The following is a 21,295-nucleotide window of genomic DNA, read 5'->3' as shown; positions in this document are numbered from 1 at the left end:
CATGGAACGGATTTGCGCAAGAAACTGATGGTGTTATTTCCTGAGCCAGGAAAGAAGGCAGTGCTCTGCACATGAGCCCGGAGAGAACTCCCAAACGCTGCTTTCTTTTCTTGAAATTACTTAAGCTCCAACCTCACAGAGAAAATCATGAGGCCGGAGCCCATCCAAATCAACGGAGCTGTGCAGTTCTTTGCAGGATCAGGACCTTGATTTGTAAACAATTCAGGGCAGGCCCTGCCTTTTACTATATGTTTACACAGTGCTGGGTACTAGCATTATACAAACGAAACAATAGAAAGTTACAACTCTCCGTTGACACTAACCATATTGCTGAAACCCAGTTGGCTGGTGGGACTTCTACGAGAAACCCAACTTTTCCTGGCTAATTATTGTGAGTCACTTAATTTTCATTTGGAGCTCTCAGTAGCTTAGCTGCCTCTCCAGGAACATTAGAGTATATTTTCTGTCTGGCAATGTATAGATTTCATTTGTTTGTTGATTCCAGCCATCCCTTTGGTAATGACTGCTATGGATACAGCTGCAGAGGCGTTTGCAGTTTAAACATCTGGTTATCTTTCTGAAGTATTCATTTTTTTGGCTGAAATTTACCTTGGCTGGTCTCTGCCAGAAGGGGATTTTGTTTTACATTCAAGGTAGATAAAATTGATTTTTCTGAAAACAAAAGCAGTTTTTATTTCAATTGGATTTTTTTATTTTGTTGTTTAAATATGTTTTTCTTTTAAAAAATAAACCTGTTTAAAATGAAATCTGAATTTAACCCAAAATATGTTAAGGCCTAAATTTATCATAATCTCTTAAAATATTTAAATAAAAAAGAAATATGCTGAATCCATGAGCCTCTATAAAAAACTCAAAAGGCTGCTTTTCTATATAAAAGAAAGAACCAGGAGAAAAAAAAAACATTTAACTTTTGAGGTCAAATTTTATAACTATGGCACAAATCAGCCTAAGTAATTTAGGAGACTGTCTCATTTTCAAGAGACTAGGGGAGGATTAGGAATGTAGGACTAGGACTAGGTCACTTTCACTTAGGCAGATCTAAAAATGTTCCCAGGCTGACCTGAAATAATCAGTTTAATTCGCTGACTACCGTTAAACCCTCTGTTTAATAAATCATTTAGCTATAAACATGAAACATGTTTTAATGGTTATATCTACCAATGAGAAAGCACCTTTCTTCAGAAAATAACCAAAGTACAAAGGGAAAAGTGGATTAAAATCAATTATTTAAATTCAGGCTTTCCACTTGGTGATTTAAATTGATGATTTAAACGGCCTATTTACATTTGTATTAAAACCAATCAATCCTCCAGAGCAAGGAGTTGACAAGATCCAGATTTTTATTTTTTCTAATCCTAAAAATCTTGGAAATTAAATGATAAAAAACCCCAAAACCATTAATGTAACATGAAGGCTGTGAGATCAAACTCTGAGAAGTAAGGAAATCTCATTCCATGACTCCTCTGACTCACTCAGAAAAGTGTCTGACTTTTTCACCTGCAGTGATATTGTGCGCGGTTCTTACTTTCTTGCCCTGCTCTTAGAGTAGCCTGGACAAAGAAAAGCCTGCAAGGCTGGGAGGGGAGGACATATGAGTCTATCTGTGTTTCACCCAACACAACACCACACACATGCTTGGTCATGTAGGTTTTTCCTGGACATATTAGGGTCATGTCACCATCAGTCCATGGGCTGGAGGGGCAGGTCCCATAAAAATCACACCCAGATGCACATTAAGTGCACATTTCTAGACTAGCCTGGCATGTTAGCAAGGTGTGTGTCAGGGACAAGCACACTGAAGAGGACAGAGAGGGGCATCTCTTCAAACAGACTCATGTGAAGGCAGGGACAGGCTGGAATGCTAATGATCAGTGCCCATTGAAAGGAAGTTTGAGTGGAATATGGGCAGAACCGTGCTACTCTAAGAGAGCTTACTGGGGGCGATATGGAGGCAGGGCTTTTGATGAGGAGAGGTCCCACTAGGGGCTCCGCCCATGGCTGACCGTTCTGCTGCCTATCAGCTGAGCATAATGCAGACCCAAAGTGGCGATTGCTGGACATTCTGTCCATGAGGAAACACACATCAAAGCAGGGTGCTGGAAAATCAGTTCCTCTTTTGCTGCCCTGCCAGGACCAGAGGACAGGGCTCTAACTCTCCATGCCAATGCTGAGGAAATCTCAGGCTCTTAGGCAGCCAATGGATGGCATCTCTTTGCCCTGCTTTAGGCATCTGGGAAGCCATCCATTGCTGCAGGAGAAACGCCATACCTGAGCACAGGCCTTGGGCCGTTTACTTTGGAAGTCTGGAATTTTAAGGCATTCTGTAAATAAGCTTATACGGTTCTTTGAGTTCTTTGTTTCAAGCATGTCAGTTCACCCTGGAACACTGCAAGGCTGGTTACTCACACAACACCTGCACAACAGGCATCTCCGGGCCTGCCACCAAATTGCTCTTTTAGAACTTCTTGCAGCCTCACTTATTCAGCCCTTCTTCCCGCAATGTAACAGGACACAGTGGTGAGAAAACAGGTCACTATCCCCAAAAGGTTTGCTGAGTCAGGACTAGCCCACTCTGCAATGGTAACAGGTGCTGCACTTAACCTACCCAGGTGGGCTAGGGACATCTTGTCACAGTCTGCGTGTACAGCAGCTAGCAAAATGGGCCACCGTTGCCAACTGGGGCGTCCAGGTGCGACCACCGACAACCCCTCTAGAAATGGAGGCAGCTCCTCCTGGAGTTTCTCAATGAGCCCGTGCCAGAGGCCTGGTTCTTTACCCTGGAGTATGTCAGGGAAAGCAGACACAGGCCACCTGGTTACGGAGATCCTTGCTCTGGAGGCAGTCCCCATTTGTTCTGCAGCCTCCACAGCCATTGCTAGGAGGAGCTCTGCGTTCAGCAGCACAGGGAGCGCCCTAGTTAGCTAGGCCTACCTACAGCAAGGGAATCAGTCCAACGAACAGCAGGTTCAGAGGGAAGCTGAAATAAATGGAACAGTCAAAACAGAGGAGCAATCAATGGACAGAGAAACAACACAAAGGAGCCAAGCCATGGTGACTTTTTACCGGAGCGGCTCATAAGGGAATGCGTCCCTGGTAGAACGAAGAAGCTCCGCGGACACTAATGTATGTGGTTAAGGGCAGTGATGCTAATGGGCGAGAGAGAAGGAAAGCATGTTGTTACAGGCACTGGGAAAGGTTTTCCCTTACCCTCTCCTTGTAGTAGAAGGAGCTGATGGAGACCTGCTCCTTCTCACTGCGGGTGGGACTCCCACTGTACAAGCGCAGATTGCCTGGGGTCTCCGTACGGATCTTCATCGGCGTGATCAGGCCGCTGTGATAGGCTGATAAAGCCGACAGAGATCTGCCAAAGAAGAGAACAAGCTTTCAGTAACTTACCCCTGGCAAACCACCACGAGAGTTCCAGCTAGAGCATGTCACTAGCCTGGCACCACTGTTATTTCTGGCATGTATTAACACGGGAAAGCTCAGCTGAAGCAAGCGACCAGCATCTCTGAGTTCTTATACTTCCTGAGATCAAGGAACTAGCAACAGGACTTACTGAAAGCCAGTGGCTCAGCAGCTGCTGTCCTCCCAGTCTCTAGCCCTTAGCTCCAGTCACTGGCAAATCCATTCACCAGTGTAATCTAGGGGGATTTTACAGGCTTTGCTCGAGTGCATGACTTTGTGCTCACCTGGGAGTAGGTTCTGTAGGAGAGACTGCACGGTGCATTGTCATGGGTCTTGTGAAATATACCAGGTAACCTGTGGAGACAGGACATAAAACCCCATTCAGAGCAGATAGGATCTGAACATTCACAGCCCTTTCCCCTGCCCTAAGGGGTAGCTTTCACAGTGATGCCTGTGGATTTAAGGCACACAAATCCCACCAACAGTAATGAGGCATGCAGCAGGATGCCCACAAACCAGCCCAGCCACTCTCCCCTCAGCTCATCCTGGTCTGTAAATGCCATCCAGACAATCTGATTTTTCTCAAGCCAAATCTACTTCCCTGAACCCATCAAAATAAAGAGCCCAGCTATGTCAGAGCTTTTCAATCCATCAGCTCCTCATAGCTGGCTCCAAGGAGAGGAGAGGAAGAAGGCGAAGCCCTGTCCTTGAGCTGTAACTCTGTGCTGTCATTTGTCAAGCGCTAGGATACCCCAGTGAGGAGTGTGGTATAAATAACTAGACAGAGAGGAGCTGCTCTCACTGTTCAGACTTGCAGCGTAGGCCCAGCACAAGATGAAGAGAGAGATGGTACATGTGAAGTTCGTGCAAGTCTACGCCCACTTGGTAGTGCCCCCGACAACCGTCTGCAGCCCAGTACACCCTGCCTGCCAGCACGGCACAGCAGGCTTAGCAGATCCAACCTGTCTGCACTAACCTGCTTCACTTTGTCCTGTGAAATGAGTGTGGCTGCGTTACATGGGTTTTATTACCCCTGCCACACCAGATTTTCAAACCGGAATGCAGGCAGGGCCCTGGAGAGTCACTCTTGCATCTGAAGCAACTTTCCACAGTTCCAGAGCCTAAGCAGGCCCTAATCTGCTCCTTGAGAAGGTCATTACCTGGCACACACCCTCCTGAGAAGCTGGTTATTAATGACCGTGCCCTCACTTCTCGACGAGGAGCGAGGAGTTACTGGGCAGCAGGAGTTACTAACAGACAGGCTCCCAGATGGCATGCTGAGAGCTTACTGCTGGGAACGAAGGTACCAGTGTGCAATGGTTCAACCCGGGGGAGGGGAAGGGCAGCTCTCCCACCAGCCCAGTCACAGGAGCTAGGTGACAAGTGGCTCAGGGAGCCAAAACGCGCAGCAGTTTGCCGTGGGGAGGAGCCAGGGTGCTACGCCACAGACGGGGCAGGGGAGGCATGCAGATGCCCACCTGCTGCTGGAGAGGGGGTTGTGTTCATGCCCAAGACACGGCCAGAGCCCCCCTATCCCTGATAGGTAGCAGCACCTCCACTCCAGCAGGTGGCTCTAGATATTTTCAGCTCTTCTTTGTCTCCAAGTTTCACACACCAAAGACTGCCCACAACATGGCCCAAGAGCAGCTAGTGCGATTCCTACAGAACTCTGACAGCCCTGGCACTCTAATCTCGCCCCCTGTCGGCCGGGGGGCCAGCGACAAGAGCCTGCCTTTGCTCCAGGGTGAGTGCCCACTGTCCAGGGGGGATCTCCAGCAGGCAGATCAGCTCATTGATCCCTTGGTGGATGGCTCTAAACCAGCCGTCAGACCAACCTGCACCACAGAACCTGGCTCCAGAGGTCCGTGGAAATGGGATGTTGGAATCCTGGTAGGAGCCGTAGGCATTAGATACTCGGGCGAAGGTGGGCAATGGTGGTGTTACGGTGTTCGTCAGAGCATAGGGGTTGCTGGAGGTGCTGTCCTCCTGGTTCTGAAACAAAAGTTACCCAAGATCACGCTGTGAGTCTCGGAGGAAAGCTCTCCTCACAGACCTGTGACTCGGTCTGGCTCCATGGCAACCTCTTGTCCTGTAAGCCCAAGGAGGTCAAGCACATGGAGTGGTTTCTGCTCGGCGGTGGGTGTGTTCACTGCTTGGACTCCTTCCCCTGCTCAGCTCACAGAGCCTTTGAGGAGTACTTGACCCACCTTCCTTTGGTTTCATGGCTGCCTTGAGCAAGGAAGTGGAGGTTAAGAGCTCAAAAACCCAATGGTCTCAGAGGCAAAATGGCACAGAGGGTTTGGCCTTCAGACTCTGGACTCCTCTGTTATAGCAACATGTAACAGATGCGGGAGCTTGGCTTAGCTACGTGTCCCACGCACCATGTTGCCATGACCAACGTCTCTTTAAGGGGCACCACCACTGGAACAGCAGGCACGCCGCAGGTCAGGTCTGAGGGGCACCGGCAGAGCTGGGTGTTGGGGAGGGCAGGAATGGAACCGCGGTAGCTGCAGATCAGAGCGCTGTGTGTATGGGGTGGAGGCTGAGGCCGGATGGGATAGCAGAGCTGCTGCAGATGAGGACGGATATAATTTGTTCTAGACGGTGGTGTCTGGCCCAGCCGCATCGGACACCAAGAAGTAAATAAAACCCAAACCTGCTGAAATCCAGGAAGAAACCCCCAAGCTCCCCTGGGGACTAAAACCTGCTCCCAGCATTGCAATGCAGACAAACCAGGGGCCTCAGACAAACGTGCCCTGGCCGAGCCAAGTGAACGTCCCTAGAGAACATGAGGGCATGGGCTCAGCAGAGCGCATGCTTAGCTCAAACCCAACTCACTAGCTTTGTTTAAAGAAAAAACCTGTAGGTTCCTTGAAGAAGGGTGGAAGGATCTTTCAGTCAGAGCCCAGCCTGTACCGCTGACCCCATGTCCTGAAGCCACCAGCCCAAACAAGAGTTAATATTTCAGCTCTCTATAGCTTCTCCTGCATGGCAATTTCCCAGAGCCAGCTCTCCCTCCGCAACCAACACTCCCCTGCCAGGCCCCCCAGTGATGCCTATTGGAAGGAGAGTAGCTGTAAGTTCCCCCACAGCTAGACCCCCTCCATACTTCCCTGCAGCGGCCTGTGCTGGCACAGGCTGGGAGTACAAAGCCAGGAGACACCTCAAACTTATGAACTCAGGGAGCAAATACTCAGGGTCTGATTTTGAGAACTGCGTACATTCAATCACATGCTCAATTTGCCCTCCTCCCCACCCCCCTTTACCAAACATCTACATAGGCCGAGTCTCAGAGGTCACCAATGGCGCATAGGGTGTCTGACCAGGGGTGAGCTGCAGCCGGTTCGCACCAGTTCGCGTGAACCGGTTGTTAAATTTAGAAGCCCTTTTAGAACCGGTTGTTCCCCGTGGGACAAACTGGTTCTAAAAGGGCATTTAAATTTAACAAGCGCTCCCTGCTGCCTGGCCCCAGCTCACCTCAGCTCTGCCTCCACCTCCTGCCATGAATGCTCCTCCTTGCTTCTCCTCCCCCCTGCTTCCCGCGAATCAGCTGTTTGCGCAGGAAGCCTAGGAGGGCTGAGAAGCAAGCAGGCTTCCCCGGCCCAGGAAGACGAGGCTGAGGTAGGAAAGTGGGGGGGGGGGGGGCGTGTGCCCTGGCCGGTCTCCAGCCGCGGCCCGTCCCCGGCCGCCCGTCCCCGCCTCCCCGGCCGCGACCCTCCCCAGCTCGCGTCCTCGGCTGCCCAGCCCCTGCGTCCCGACCCTCCCGGCCGCGGCACCCCGTTCGGTCCCGTTTCCGGCCGCGACCCTGCCCGGCCCGCGTCCCGACTCTCCCGGCCACCCGGCCGCGACCCCCGTCCCGGGTCCCTGCCCAGCCCCGACCCTCCCGGCCACCGGCCCGGCACCCCGGCCCCGACCCTGCGTTCCCGGCCGCGACCCTGCCCGGCCCTGCGTTCCCGGCCGTGACCCTGCCCGGCCCTGCGTTCCTGGCCGCAGCCCGGCCCTGGTCCCGCAAGCCCGGCCCCGGCCACCTGGCCCCGGCACCCCACCCCGGCCCCAGCTGCGACCCTGCCCGGCCCGCGTTCCGGGCCGCGACCCTGCGCGGCCCCGCCCGGACCCGGACCTGCGTCCCCAACCCCGCCTGGCCCCCCCCGGCCGCCCGGCCCCGCCGTGCCCCCACCTACCCGGATGCCTGGCTCTGGACACGGTCCCCCAGCTCCGGCCCCACCTGGCCCCGTGGCTCCAGCCGCCCCTGCTGTTTTGCCACGGGGCCAGGCTCCGGCAGCGCAGGTCTGGGCGTGGCGGCGGCCCTGGCTGCCCGGCTCCAGCTCTGGCCGCGGCCCTCCCTGGCTCCACCCGGCCAGCCACCTGGCTCCGGCCGCCGGGCTCCCGCCAGATCCTCCAGCTCCGGCCGCGTGACTCCTGTCCCGGCCCCGCGTCCCCGGGCTCCCGACTCCAGCAGCGGCCAGACTGTAGCGCCGCCAGCCACGTCCAGGCAGCGCGGTAAGGGGGCAGGGAGGGGGTGTTGGAGAGAGGGTAGGGGAGTTTGGGGGTGGGGGGTCAGAGGGCAGGGAACAGGGGGATTGAATAGGGGCAAGGGTCCTGGGTGGGGCAGTCAGAAAGGATCAGGGGTTGGATGGGGCGGTGGGAGGCAGTCAGGGGCAAGGGTTCCAGGGGCAGTCAGGGGACAGAGAGATGGGGTGGTTGGAGGGGACTGGGGTCCTGGGGGGCCATCAGTAATGAGCGGTGGGGTTGGATGGGGTGGCGGGGGGCAGTCAGGGTACAGGGAAGGGGGGTGGATGGGGCAGGGGTCCCTGGGGTGTGGGGGCATCAAGGAACGCGGGGGGTTGGTTGGGGCAGGAGTCCGGGGGGGGGGCATGATCCCTCCTGGGGTGAGGAGGGAACCGGTTGTTATGATTTTGGCAGCTCATCACTGTGTCTGACAAGGCTGGGAGCTCTGCAAAGGCAGAAGGTGCAGGGAGAGGAGGAAAGCAGGAAAAGTGTGCAATCCTTCCTACCACAACGGACTCCAGGTAGGAGACCAGCTGACGCAGGCAAGGCTCCAGGCAGCTCTGGTTCCGCTTCACTTTCTGCAGGGAAGTGTCGTTCAAAATCTGGAACAGGCACAAGATGCAGCTTGGGTCATCTTACCCATGACCACACCTCCCCACTAGCTCTTCATCTGCAAAGCAGCTGGGCTTCCAGAGTCCATACCATGAGTCTGGAGGCCCGGAACACCTCCCGGAGCCCTCAATACAGGTAAACTGACCCACACTCTGCTTTGAAAAGGACTGTCATGTTAAGGCACAGCACTGGCTATTTGATCACTGGAGTCTGTTACTGGCTCTGCCACGGACGTGCTGTGTAGCCTTGGCTAAGTCACAGCTATTCTGTGCTTATTTCCCTGTCCATAAAGCAAGGGGGGATATTGACCCACCGCCCAGTGGTGACAAAGATTAAAAAGAAACACAGGCAGCAGAGCACACTGCCATGGGTCAACAGCATCCCTGGAGTACACCCAATGAAGTCAACGAATACACTTGCACCAGGGATGCATCTGGATCACTGTTTTTCTTCTAGGTCCTATGTAAAGTGGTACTTTTATCTAGGACCTGGCCCTCCTCACTGTGTCACAAAGGTCTGGGAGATCTAGGCCAAGGTTGGCATGTTTAAGATCTGCTTCCTCTTGGTACTGGGCTCCTTCTACTTCTCCTCCTGTCCCAGATTCCAGACAGGACAGTGACCCATGGGAGGCAGACCTCTGCTCCTTACAGCAGCACCAGGGGGAGAAAGAATTTCAGCAGCTCGAAGCCAAGTGCAGATCCTGCATAAGCAGCCAGCCTTGGAGCAGGGAGAAGATGAGGGATTAGTAGGGGCCCTACAAAAATTATCCAGAAAACTCAGCTCAACCCTACATTTTAAAAAGGGCAGCAGATAAAGAAACGAGCCCCGCGGAGCTTTAGAAGAGCTTAATGAGGAAGCAGCGGCCAAAGGGATCGGTAGCAATATCCCAGCAAAGCCCTGTGATCTCTGGGTAGCTGGGCTTGAGGGCATTTTTCTGGGCTGTTATCGTAGCAGCAGGGTGTGGGGTACCTGTTTGAGAGCGTGGGGCACCCAAGGTGTTCTAGGAAGCCCTCCCATTGGTTTCCTCGGGCCATACACACACCGCAATGAAATCCGACAGCACGTATATTGTGTTGGTGCAAGTTACACAGCAGGTGAAAAACGGTCAAGAAAACTCAGCTCAGGAGGCCTAAAATACACTGGCTCCTGAGCAATGATCTGCAAGTCACATTCAGCCCTGTGTCCCCTTCCTGGACTTGAGCCGTCGAACATGTCACTGAACCTGGGCTCCACATACCAGATGCAGAGTGCACCCCCCCCACGCACGCACACATCCCTACCTTCAGCAGCTTTGCCTTCATTGTGGAGCTGATAGTGGTAGTGGGGGCAAACTGGAAGGAGGGTGCAGCATTATTAGGATACTGCACAGGGAACATCACCCGCATCTTGACTCTCTGGTTGCCACAGTGCACAGACACCGTGCAGCTGCGATTCACCGCATCCATCTGCGAACAGAAAAGCAACCACTTCTGATGCAGACCTCCCAGGGCCTTTAGCCATACAGTGGCTGAAATCTGCCACAAGGGGCTGGTCCCTCTGCAGAGGCCCCACCAGGCTGCAATGCACACCGTGCACAGGGGCTGCGAGCACAGAGATAGCAGAAACTCCAGACACAAATGGGGGATTGGCTCAGCACTTCCCAGCTTTGCACTGAGACTGCAGGGAGACAGCCCACTCTGCAGTGGAAGCTGCAGGCAGGAATTGGGAGAATCCATTCTTAATATGGCCATCTCGGTCCATCCTATATCACTGGGCAGCTCCTCGTTTAGTGGGTTAACCCTATGCACCCCCTCCGGAGAGCCTGGCCCTTTGGCTCCAAGAGGGCAACAGCAGCACCTGCCAGACAAACCCTGTAACCACCACCTACCACGTCAGCTGCTCCAGAGCTCTCCCCTAAGCCACACAGCTGTCTCTCCTCCTGGCAGGCACCATATACAAACAGGAGCTTGCTGTGTAAGGGTGAGTCCAATCCCTAAGAGGCAGCGTGGCCTAATGCCTAGGGCACTGAGTTGGACTCGGGACACCTGGGCTCTACTCCTGATTCTGCCACTGACCTGATGAGAGACCTGAAGCAAGTCACTCTGTGCCTTGGTTTCCCCTCCGGCCCTTTGTCTTGTCTATTAAGATGATAGACTCTTTGGGATGAGGGCTGTCTTTCATTAGATGCACACATACAGCACCTTGCACAATGGGGCCCTGATTTCTGTTGGAGCCTCCAGGCTCCACTATAATGCAAGTAATAATGATGCTGGGCTCTGGGACTCACCCAGTTCAGTGCACCTGGCCTGGGAGGTAGGAGAAAGGGACCCCAAAGCTCTCCCTGGCTGCTTCCAGAACCACCAACTGGGGGATGGGAGAGGTGGGGCAGAAGGAACTGCAGGGCTCCCCGCCTTCCTCCTCATTAGGGGCCTCCAATCATAGGTTTTAAACTTGAGCTCAGGCCAGTCCTCGTGCCTCACGCTTACAAAACATCATGAGGGGCAACACTGCCTCCCAGCAAAAGAATGAGCTCCCAGCGCACTTCCAGGGCTTCAGCCCCTGCCCATCCCCAGGGGAATAAGCCATTCGGAATCACCCCACCTGGGATCCAGCCACCGCCCTACCAGAGAACGTCAGCACTGGGGAACTTCTTACAGCGACTTCCTTCCAGGCAGAGATTTCCCCAGTCTGCCACTTAACAGCAACAGCGAGACTGGAGCTGTGGCCTGGGAAATACCTCCCCACCCCGTGCATCTGTGGCCTAGAAATACCTGCACCTCCCATCCCCTGTACCCGTGACCTGGGATTATCCTACCATTGGCCTGGGGAATGTCCTGCATCCATAGCCCAACATAAGTGTTGTTTAAAGCAATCAGCCTCGTAGTGCTGGGAGAGGGTCCACAGCACAAGACACTGGACGATCCAGTCCTGCCCGCATCCCCTGCTGTCAGCAGGAGGATATTTTCCCTCTACCTCCACATTGACGTTTCGGATCTGCACGTTGATCAGGGAAAACTCCTGCTGGAGTGTCTGTGGCAGGCCCAGCTGGTCTGATTTTCTTCCCACCAGGAGGTCATTCTGGAAGTCTTCCTTTAAAGCTGGCAGGAGAAACGGAAAACAAACAGGCTGAGGCAGGCTGTGAAAAAGACGGTTACTCACCTTTGTAACTGTTGTTCTTCGAGATGTGTTGCTTATATCCATTCCAGTTAGGTGTGCGCACGCCACGTGCACGTTCGTCGGAAGACTTTTACCCTAGCAACACTCGGTGGGTCGGCTGGGCGCCCCCTGGAGTGGCGCCACTATGGCACCGGATATATACCCCAGCCGACCCAGCCACCCCTCAGTTCCTTCTTGCCGGCTACTCTAACAGTGGGGAAGGAGGGTGGGTTTGGAATGGATATGAGCAACACATCTCGAAGAACAACAGTTACAAAGGTGAGTAACCGTCTTTTCTTCTTCGAGTGATTGCTCATATCCATTCCAGTTAGGTGATTCCCAAGCCTTACCTAGGCGGTGGGGTCGGAGTGAGATGTGGCAGAGTGCAGAACCGCCGAGCCAAAGGCTGCATCATCTCTAGATTGTTGGACCAGAGCATAGTGCGAAGCAAAGGTGTGGACCGATGACCAGGTAGCTGCGTGACATATTTCCTGGATTGGTACATGGGCCAGGAAGGCAGCTGATGAAGCCTGAGCTCTGGTAGAATGGGCGGTGAGATGGCCCAAGGGAACATGAGCCAAGGCATAGCACATGCGTATGCATGCCGTTACCCAAGAGGAGATCCTCTGTGAGGAGATGGGCAGGCCTTTCATCCGGTCGGCCACTTCAACGAAGAGTTGGGGGGATTTTTGGAAGGGCTTTGTCCGATCAATATAAAAAGCGAGCACCCTACAGACATCTAAGGAGTGTAGCTGCTGCTCCCGTGGGGATGAATGATGCTTCGGGAAGAAGACTGGAAGGAAGATGTCCTGATTAGTATGAAAGGCCGACACCACCTTAGGGAGGAACGTCGGATGTGGTCGCAACTGTACCTTGTCCTTGTGAAAGACAGTATACGGTGGGTCTACCGTAAGCGCTCGAAGTTTGGAGACCCGTCTGGCCGATGTAATGGCTACTAGGAAAACTGTCTTCCAGGACAGGTATAGCAGTGAGCAAGTTGTCAACGGCTCGAATGGCGGAATCATAAGCCCGTTTAGGACTAGGTTGAGGTCCCAGGTAGGGGTAGGGCGGCATACCTGGGGGTAGAGGCGCTCCAGGCCCTTGAGAAATCAAGTAACTAAGGGGTGGGAAAACACGGAGTGGCCACGCTCTCCTGGATGGAATGTGGAGATGGCCGCCAAGTGCACCCGCAAAGAAGATATCGCCAGGCCCTGCTGCTTGAGGGACCAGAGGTAGTCCAAGATAGTAGGGATCGAGACCTCCGAGGGAGTAGCATTCACGTCTCACACCAGCAGGAGAAGCGCTTCCACTTGGCCAGATATGTGGACCGAGTGGAAGGTTTCCTGCTACTCAGGAGTATATGCTGTACCGGAGCGGAGCAGCGGAGCTCTGATTTGTTTAGCCACGCAGGAGCCACGCCGTGAAGTGGAGGGCCTGCAGGTCCGAGTGGTGGAGATTGCTGTGATCCTGGGTTATAAGGTCTGGGTGGAGTGGCAGGGTAATTGGGCTGGCTATGGAGAGGTTGAGCAGTGTGGTGTACCAGTGCTGTCTGGCCCACGCTGGCGTGATCATGATTAGATGCGCTCTGTCCTGGCAGAGTTTTAACAGGACCTTGTGAACCAGCGGGAACGGTGGGAAGGCATAGAGCAGTCGGTGCTTCCACGACATGAGGAACGCGTCCGAGATCGATCCTGGTGAAAGACCCTGGAAGGAGCAGAACACCTGGCATTTCCTGTTCGCGCGAGATGCGAATAGGTCTATGTGGGGAAAGCCTCACTTCTGGAAGATGGAATGAATAATGTCTGGTCTTATCGACCATTCGTGACACAGGAAGGATCTGCTCAGCTGATCTGCCAGAGTGTTCCGAACCCCTGGGAGAAAGGACGCTACCAGGTCCATCGAGTGGACTATGCAGAAGTCCCAGAGTCGGATGGTCTCCTGACAGAGGGGGGGGGAAGATCGAGTCCCTCCCTGCTTGTTTATATAATACATGGCCGTTGTGTTGTCTGTAAACACTGAGACACAACGGCCGTGCAAATGCTTCTGGAATGCCTGGCACGCCAGGCGGATCACTCTCAGCTCTCGGACATTTATGTGAAGCGCCAGTTCCTGCAATGACCAAAGGCCCGGGGTGCGAAGGTGTCCGAGGTGAGTCCCCCCATCCGAGAGATGACGCGTCTGTTGTCAGGGATAGTGAGGGTTGTGGAGGATGGAACGGTAACCCTGCACATACCAGGGAGGGGGTTAGCCACCAGTCGAGGGAGCATAGGGTGCTCGGTGGAATGGTGACTATTGAGTCCATTGGGTCCCTGCCCGGACGATACACCAAATTGAGCCACGTTTGGAGGGGGCGAAGGCGGAACCTGGCATATTTGGTTACATAAGTGCAGGCAGCCATGTGTCCTAGGAGACCGAGACAAGTGCGAGCCGAGGTCGTGGGGAAGTTCTGCAAACCTCGGATGATTGCTGCCATTGCCTGGAATCGCGGCTGAGGCAGGTAGGCCTTGGCTAGAGTGGAGTCCAGGGTAGCTCCTATGAAGTCTAGCCGTTGTGTGGGGACCAGTGTGGATTTCTCCGTATTGAGCATCAGGCTTAAACATGTAAATAGGTCCCTGACGATGCCTATGTGCTGCATGACTTGCGCCTGGGAGGTCCCTCTGATGAGCCAGTCGTCCAGATACGGGAAGACGTGTATCTCCCGTCAGCGGAGGTGTGCGGCGACTACAGCCATACACTTTGTGAACACCCTTGGGGCTGTGGAGAGGCCAAAGGGAAGGATCGTAAATTGGAAATGTTGATGGTTGGCCACAAAGCGAAGGTACCTCCTGTGCAGAGGAAAAATGATGATGTGAAAGTACGTGTCCTTCATATCGAGGGCAGCATACCAGTCTCCAGGATCCAAGGACAGGATAATGGTCCCCAGGGAGACCATGCGGAACTTCAACTTTATCATGAACTTGTTGAGGCCTCACAGGTCTAGGATAGGCCTGAGGCCTCCCTTCGACTTGGGGATCAGAAAGTAACGCGAGTAAAAACCTTTGCCCCTTTCTTCTTTTGGTACCTCCTGTATCGCTCCGATGGTGAGGAGTGTCTGCACCTCTTGCAAGAGGAATTGCTCGTGAGAGGGGTCCCTGAAGAGGGACTGGGATGGAGGGTGGGAAGGCGGGGTTGAAACAAATTGGAGGTGGTATCCTTGTTTCACCATGCGTAGGACCCAGATGTCTGAGGTCAATTGGGATCACGCCGGGAGGAAATAGGAGAGGCGGTTGGAGAAGGGAGGAAAAGAATCCTGTCCGGAAACTGGTATGCCGTCCTCGGGCGTACCTTCAAAAGGCAGACTTTGGTCCCGCTGGTGGTTTGGGGGGGACCGTGGTTTTGGCCCGCTTGGGGCCCTGATTGACGTCTACACCCACCTCACCTGCGCTGTCTGCTAAAGTCTTGCCTGTGTCTGGGCACAAAGTACGGGCGGTAAATTTGGGGACGGAAAGGTCTGCCCTGGGTCACAGGTGTATGCATGCCCAAGGAACGCATGATGACCCAATTGTCTTTTAAGCTTTGTAGCCTGGGGTCAGTCTTTTCCGAGAACAGACCTTTACCATCAAAGGGTAAGTCTTGGATGGTATATTGTAACTCTGGCGGGAGGTCGGAGACCTGCAGCCAGGAGATACGTCTCATGGTGATCCCGGAGGCCAGAGTTCTGGCTGCCGAGTCGGCCGCATCTAGAGTGGCCTGGAGGGAGGTTCTGGCTACCTTCCTCCCTTCCTCTAGGAAAGCAGCGAATTCCTGGCGGGAGTCCGGGGGGAGTAGTTCTGTGAATCTACCCACCTCTGCCCAGGTGTTGTAACTATATCGGCTCAGTAGAGCCTGCTGATTTGCTACCCGGAGCTGTAGGGCGCCTGCCGAGTACACCTTGCGGCCGAGTAGGTCCATTCGCCTAGCCTCCTTGGACTTTGGGGCTGGCGCTTGTTGGCCATGGTGCTCCCTCTCGTTGACTGATTGGACAACTAAGGAGGAGGGAGGACATACAGATATTCGTACCCCCGAGGAGGGTACCATGTATTTACTCTCGACCCCTTTGCTGTAGGGGGGATGGAGGCTGGGGACTGCCATAAGGTGTCGGCATTGGCTTGGATGGTCCTGATGAAGGGCAAAACCACTCTAGTGGGGGTATCCGCAGACAGGATGCTGACCACTGGGTCTTCGACCTCCGGGACCTCCTCTACCTGGAGGTTCATATTGAGCACAATCCTCCTGAGGAGGTCCTGATGGGCCCTTAGGTCTATTGGTGGTGTCCCCGAGGAGGAGGTCCCTGCCACTGCCTCATCAGGAGAGGAAGAAGATGAAACGCCGGGGACGAGCGGGTCCTGTATGACCTCTTGCTCTTGCGCTGGTTCCTGCTCCAGCGGTACCGGGGAACCCGGTGGGTGGACCAGCGGATCTTCCATCCCGGTTGGAGGGGGGCGGCTAACTGTGGCCTCTGGTGCTCAGTGTTCTGACGAAGCAGAGCGGGCCGGAGCTAACGGAGCGCCTTGGGCCTGGTCGTACACCCAAGGTGTCCAAAAGGACCACTGTTGAGGTCCGTGGTCTTGAGGCCGGGCTTCTTGGAAAACTCCGGCGGGCACATCCGAATCGCGGTCTTAGGCATAGTAGCTGTCCGCGTGGGACGACACCGACGTATGTCTGAATGGCCATGGAGGAGCAGAGAAGCCTTGGCCAGAAGTCCCGATGGACCTGGCTCCCCTACGTACCGGGGACCGGTGTCATGAAGCATCTCGGTACCGAGAGCGAGATCGGGACCTGCGACCGGAACGGCGCTGGGAGGTTGACCGAGATCTCGAATCCCAGCGTCGTGAGTGGCTTCGGGAGGCACGGTGCCGGGAGCAGTGCCAAGATCTGGAGCAGTGCCGTGAGTAGCGGGATACCGACCGGTGCCGCGAGTCTGACCGGTACCGTGTAGCGGAACGGTGCTGGGACTGCGAGCGGCATTGAGAGCGGGAACGCCGTCTGGACCTGGAGCATCTGGGGGGGACCATGATCGTGAGCGGTGCCGGTCCGCTGCGCCGACAGAGGGTGATCTAATTGAGGTCGGTTTGCCTATGGATTGAATGACCCTCACCGGCGGTGCCAGGGGTATAGGCAGTGCCGAGTCTGTCAAGGCGATCAGGTCTCTCGCTGCTGAGAACGCCTCCGGAGTGGACGGCATGGTGAGCTCTACCGCGGCACACGCTGGGGAGGTAACAGGCGCCGGACTCGACGGCCCTTGTGGGACCGGAATCAATGATGCCGACTTAGTCAGTGCCGCAGCGGGTGTCGGCGCCGGGCGATCCAACTTAGGCGCACTCACTGGCCGCGGTGCAGGCGGTGCCGAGGCGGCAGGAGTCTTAGCTTTCCTCACCCTCGGGGAGATGGAGCGCCGTGGGGCCAACTTCGGTGATGGCGACGTCCGGTGCCGAGAGGCCTTGGGCGTACCGGTACGGTCTGGTGCCGAGGAGGTGCTTCTGGTCTCCGACTGACCAGCGCTTGGTGCCGAAGATGGAGGGGTGAGAGCTGCCTCCATGAGGAGCTGTTTAAGCCTTATGTCCCACTCCTTTTTTGTTCGTGGCTTGAAAGCTCTGCAAATGGGGCACTTAGCTGTTAAGTGCGATTCCCCGAGGCACTTCAAACAGGAGTCGTGCGGATCTCCTGTCGGCATCGGCCTGTGGCAGGCCGAGCACGGTTTGAAACCCAGTGAGCCGGGCATGGGCTCCGGCACCGGGTGCGGGGAAGGGACTAATCCCCGAACCCCTCTAACTATTACTACACTAACTATACTATTAAACAAATATATATAACTATTTATATATATATATATATATATATATATATATATATATATATAACTATAAAAAAGAATTATAACTATATACACAATAACGAATGAGAAACTACGAGTAAGCTAGAGAAGTGGAGGTCAGCTAAGCCGTGCTCCACTGTTCCAACGACCGACACGGGTGGTAAGAAGGAACTGAGGGGTGGCTGGGTCGGCTGGGGTATATATCCGGTGCCATAGTGGCGCCACTCCAGGGGGCGCCCAGCCGACCCACCAAGTGTTGCTAGGGTAAAAGTCTTCCGACGAACATGCACGCGGCGCGCACACACCTAACTGGAATGGATATAAGCAATCACTCGAAGAAGAAGGGAAGCTTCAGGGGACCCGCCAATCTCCTGGTGCACAAGGTGCCCATGGCAACAGGCACACAACACCCATCAAAGAGCATGTGACCATGGGTACCACTCAGCTGTCTGGGAGCTGGGCCCAGCCCCTGAGCCAGATGGACAACACTCTCTGAAGCCAGTGGGAAGAACCGCAGGCTGGATGGGGCCCTGGAGAGCCCATCCTTTGCAAAACATGGCCAGCTGCCCGCTGCTTTCCAGGTGGAGTTTAAGGCTTGTTTTTTTTTAATCTACAAAGGCCTAACTTCCTTGGGCCCTGCCTACTCAAGAGAGACCCTCCCACACGATATTACTAGAGCAGAGGGCAGCAGAACTGTAGCTCCTGGCTCCTAGCAAGGGCTTTGCGCTTTGGTATTCACCTCTGCACCAGCTCCAAGAGAGACCAAGTCTGATGGCTTTAGGACACACTGTAAAGTGTGCACGTCTAAACACATACTTCTAGCAGCCAGCTCTACTGCTCACGTGGCCTGTCTGACAGCTAAAGCATGCAAATAGGAGGAAGATTCCCTTCTCCTGAGCTGGGGCCTCCTGCCTCTCCAAGGATGGCACTAGCTTGGCCACCATTCTGAGACAGCCAATCCCCACAGCAGGCAGCCACAGAGAGCAGGCTCTGTCCATTAGAAAGGAGATGGCCTCTTACACCTCACTCGTTCTCTCAGCAGGGTGGGCGGGCTATACGCCCGTAAGCACTCTAGGTAGCTCTTCCTGAAGGCCAGTAATAGCCTTGCAAGGCCAGAAGACATTTAAATGACTGAGGTGACACAATGGGAAACCAGGAATCATGGGCAAGGCAAAACTCGGTGAGAGTTTCAGAGGCTTTGGCCATATATTAGTGTACCTCTTCCCATGGCCTTTCCTGACCATTATGGTTGTCTGGGTTGGGTCGACTGCACACTTAGTCAGCACCGCGTCAAGGGTAGGTACCACATGATGGCCAGCCCTTGATTGTGGAATGACCTTCACAAGGTCTCCGCCGGAGGCTATTTTTAGGGCATGAGGCAAGTCCTAGTTAATTCTGCTGGCCTATTCTTGTCCCTGGTATTTTTTTCAATCTATTCCCCCTTTCATTTCCCATGCTGGGAACTGCTCCTTTTGTGGGAGGTTTCCATGAGAATTCTTGCATTAGCCTCTGGACCAGATATTTTTGGCTGTTGTATTTGGCTGGGTGGGTCTCTTAGCTGTTAATTAGTATTGCCCACATGCTCAGGGTTTAACTGATCACCATATTTGGGGTCGGGAAGGAATTTTCCTCCAGGGCAGATTGGCAGAGGCCCTGGAGGTTTTTCGCCTTCCTCTGCAGCATGGGGCACGGGTCACTTGCTGGAGGATTCTCTGCAGCTTGAGGTCTTCAAACCGGAATTTGGGGACTTCAATAACTCAGACATAGGCTAGGGGTTTGTTAGAGAAGTGGATGGGTGAGATTGTGACCTCCTGCACAATGCAGGCCACAGACTAGATGATCATAATGGTCCCTTCTGACCTTAAAGTCTATGAGTCTATTATAGTGCTTAGATGCCTTGCAATAGAGGCCTGAGAAATGGATTCAGCAAAGGCCAGTGGCTCTCAAGGAAGGTGATCATTTCCTGAACAGAAGACACGCCTCTAATCCTCTAACAAATGACCACTGCGGTTCCCTGGCGTGGGAAGTTTGGGAGGGGAGATGACTCCTCTTCCACCTCCCCATTGGACTAGTGTCTAATCCTCAAGAGCCTGCATAGTCATCTGGATTCCTAAGGATCTCGAATTGTCAAACAGACTGTGGACATTGTTTTATATTGAGGGAGGAGGGCTTGGGTCTTATTTACAGAGCATTGTTCTCCTCAAGCATCCAAAACACTGTACAAATGTTAACGTATGGATTGCTTCATCTACTGCTGAAATGCAGCTGTGTCAGGGTGAACAGCAGCAAGTGTTTAACTGCACACATCAATGCTTCACAACAGTTTTAGGCTGGGAAGGGCCAAACAGAACAGCGAGGACTCGTATGTTTTTTGATCCTGTGGCCACAGCATTTATTGCAGAATCTACTCTCTGCTTAAAACAAAAAAAACCCAGCCCTCATGGCTGCAAAGGAAAGCTTACAAACTCAAATCAAATGGAAATTGATGCAGCAATTTTGACAGGGTGAACATACCCCACGCCCAGCTGGGTTAACTCTTAGTTGTGGGAGAGACAGGAGAGCACATAAAAGCACATGAGCTGCCAGGTCAGGAGGAGAGAGCCATGGCCATGGCTCATTAAGGGTGCTCTAGACTAGGACAAGAGGTGCTGTATTTCATAGAATCGTAGAACTGGAAGGGACCTCGAGAGGTCATCTAGTCCAGTCCCTGCACTCAAGGCAAGACTAAGTATTATCTAGACCATCCCTGACAGGTGTTTATCCAATCTGCTCTTAAAAATCTCCAGTGATGGAGATTCCACAACCTCCCTAGGCAATTTATTCCAGTGCTTAATGTCCAGCCTAAACCGCCCTTGCTTAAATTTAAGCCCATTGCTTCTTGTCCTATCCTCACAGGTTAAGAAGAACAATTTTTCTCCCTCCTCCTTGTAACAATCTTCTATGTACTTGAAAACTGTTGTTATGTCCCCCTTCAGTCTTCTCTTCTCCAGACTAAACAAACCCAATTTTTTTCAATCTTCCCTCATAGGTCATGTTTTCTAGACTTTTAATCATTTTTGTTGCTCTTCTCTGGAGTCTCTCCAATTTGTTCATGTCTTTCCTGAAATGTGGAGCCCAGAACTGGACACAATACTCCAGCTGAGGCCTAATCAGCGTGGAGTAGAGCGGACAAATTACTTCTCGTGTCTTACTTACAATACTCCTGCTAATACATTTTGCATAGGTTAGCTGGCTGAGGTGAGACATGGGGACAGGCATTTGTATTTGCCCTTTTGCTAGGTTTCCCAGAAGGGTTTTGGTCTTTGCCAAAAAGGAGAATCAGGCCTGCTGCTTTGGGACCCTGTCATTTTCCCTACCTGCAAGGAAACAGAACCGGTTATTTAATACCCATTGCTGGGGCTTCTAGACTGCCTGCCTAGGAGGAGGGGAGTCCAAAAAGGAGCTACATCTCTCACCCAGGCCCGTGTTGCCCCTAATCTCAACTGCTGCAACCTCCTCCACTCTGGCCTTGGCAAACCCTATCCTGCCCTCACTTATATCCTTCAAAACACTGCTGCGCAGGTCTTTTCCCTAGCCTGTCACTTTGGTCACATCACCCCCTCCTTTAGTGTCCTTCCACTGGCTGCCCCTTCTCTGCTGAAAACACCAATTCCTTGTCTTCACTTGCACGGCTTGTCATGGTCTAAACCCATCCTAGCTCCACCACTTATGTGCTGCTGAGACATTGACGCCTGCCTCAGCTGCTCATTTGTTCCATATGCAGAAAAATGCCATTGG

At 53.6% G+C, this 21,295-nt stretch overlaps 1 protein-coding gene across 8 annotated transcripts in view; it reads right to left on the bottom strand.

Annotated features, from left to right (window-relative positions):
- WDR59 (WD repeat domain 59) overlaps positions 1-21,295 on the bottom strand; it is a 102,169-nt gene that overhangs the window by 27,258 nt on the left and 53,616 nt on the right. For all 8 annotated transcript variants that reach the window (XR_005588890.1, XR_005588891.1, XM_039503154.1 and 5 more), the window contains 6 exons: positions 11,503-11,627; positions 9,831-9,995; positions 8,445-8,540; positions 5,265-5,421; positions 3,714-3,783; positions 3,229-3,382 (listed from right to left, as the gene is read on the bottom strand). Coding sequence is in view for 6 of the 8 variants with exons in the window: in XM_039503154.1 (XP_039359088.1) it covers positions 3,229-3,382; positions 3,714-3,783; positions 5,265-5,421; positions 8,445-8,540; positions 9,831-9,995; positions 11,503-11,627 (767 nt within the window). In the remaining 2 variants the exon portion in view is untranslated. The remainder of the gene's footprint in view (positions 1-3,228; positions 3,383-3,713; positions 3,784-5,264; positions 5,422-8,444; positions 8,541-9,830; positions 9,996-11,502; positions 11,628-21,295) is intronic.

This window comes from Mauremys reevesii, linkage group 16 (assembly GCF_016161935.1).
Source record: "Mauremys reevesii isolate NIE-2019 linkage group 16, ASM1616193v1, whole genome shotgun sequence".
In the NCBI taxonomy this organism is placed as follows: Eukaryota; Metazoa; Chordata; order Testudines; family Geoemydidae; genus Mauremys; species Mauremys reevesii.
Note: the sequence above shows the minus strand (reverse complement) of the source record. Positions and strands in the feature narration are given on the sequence as shown.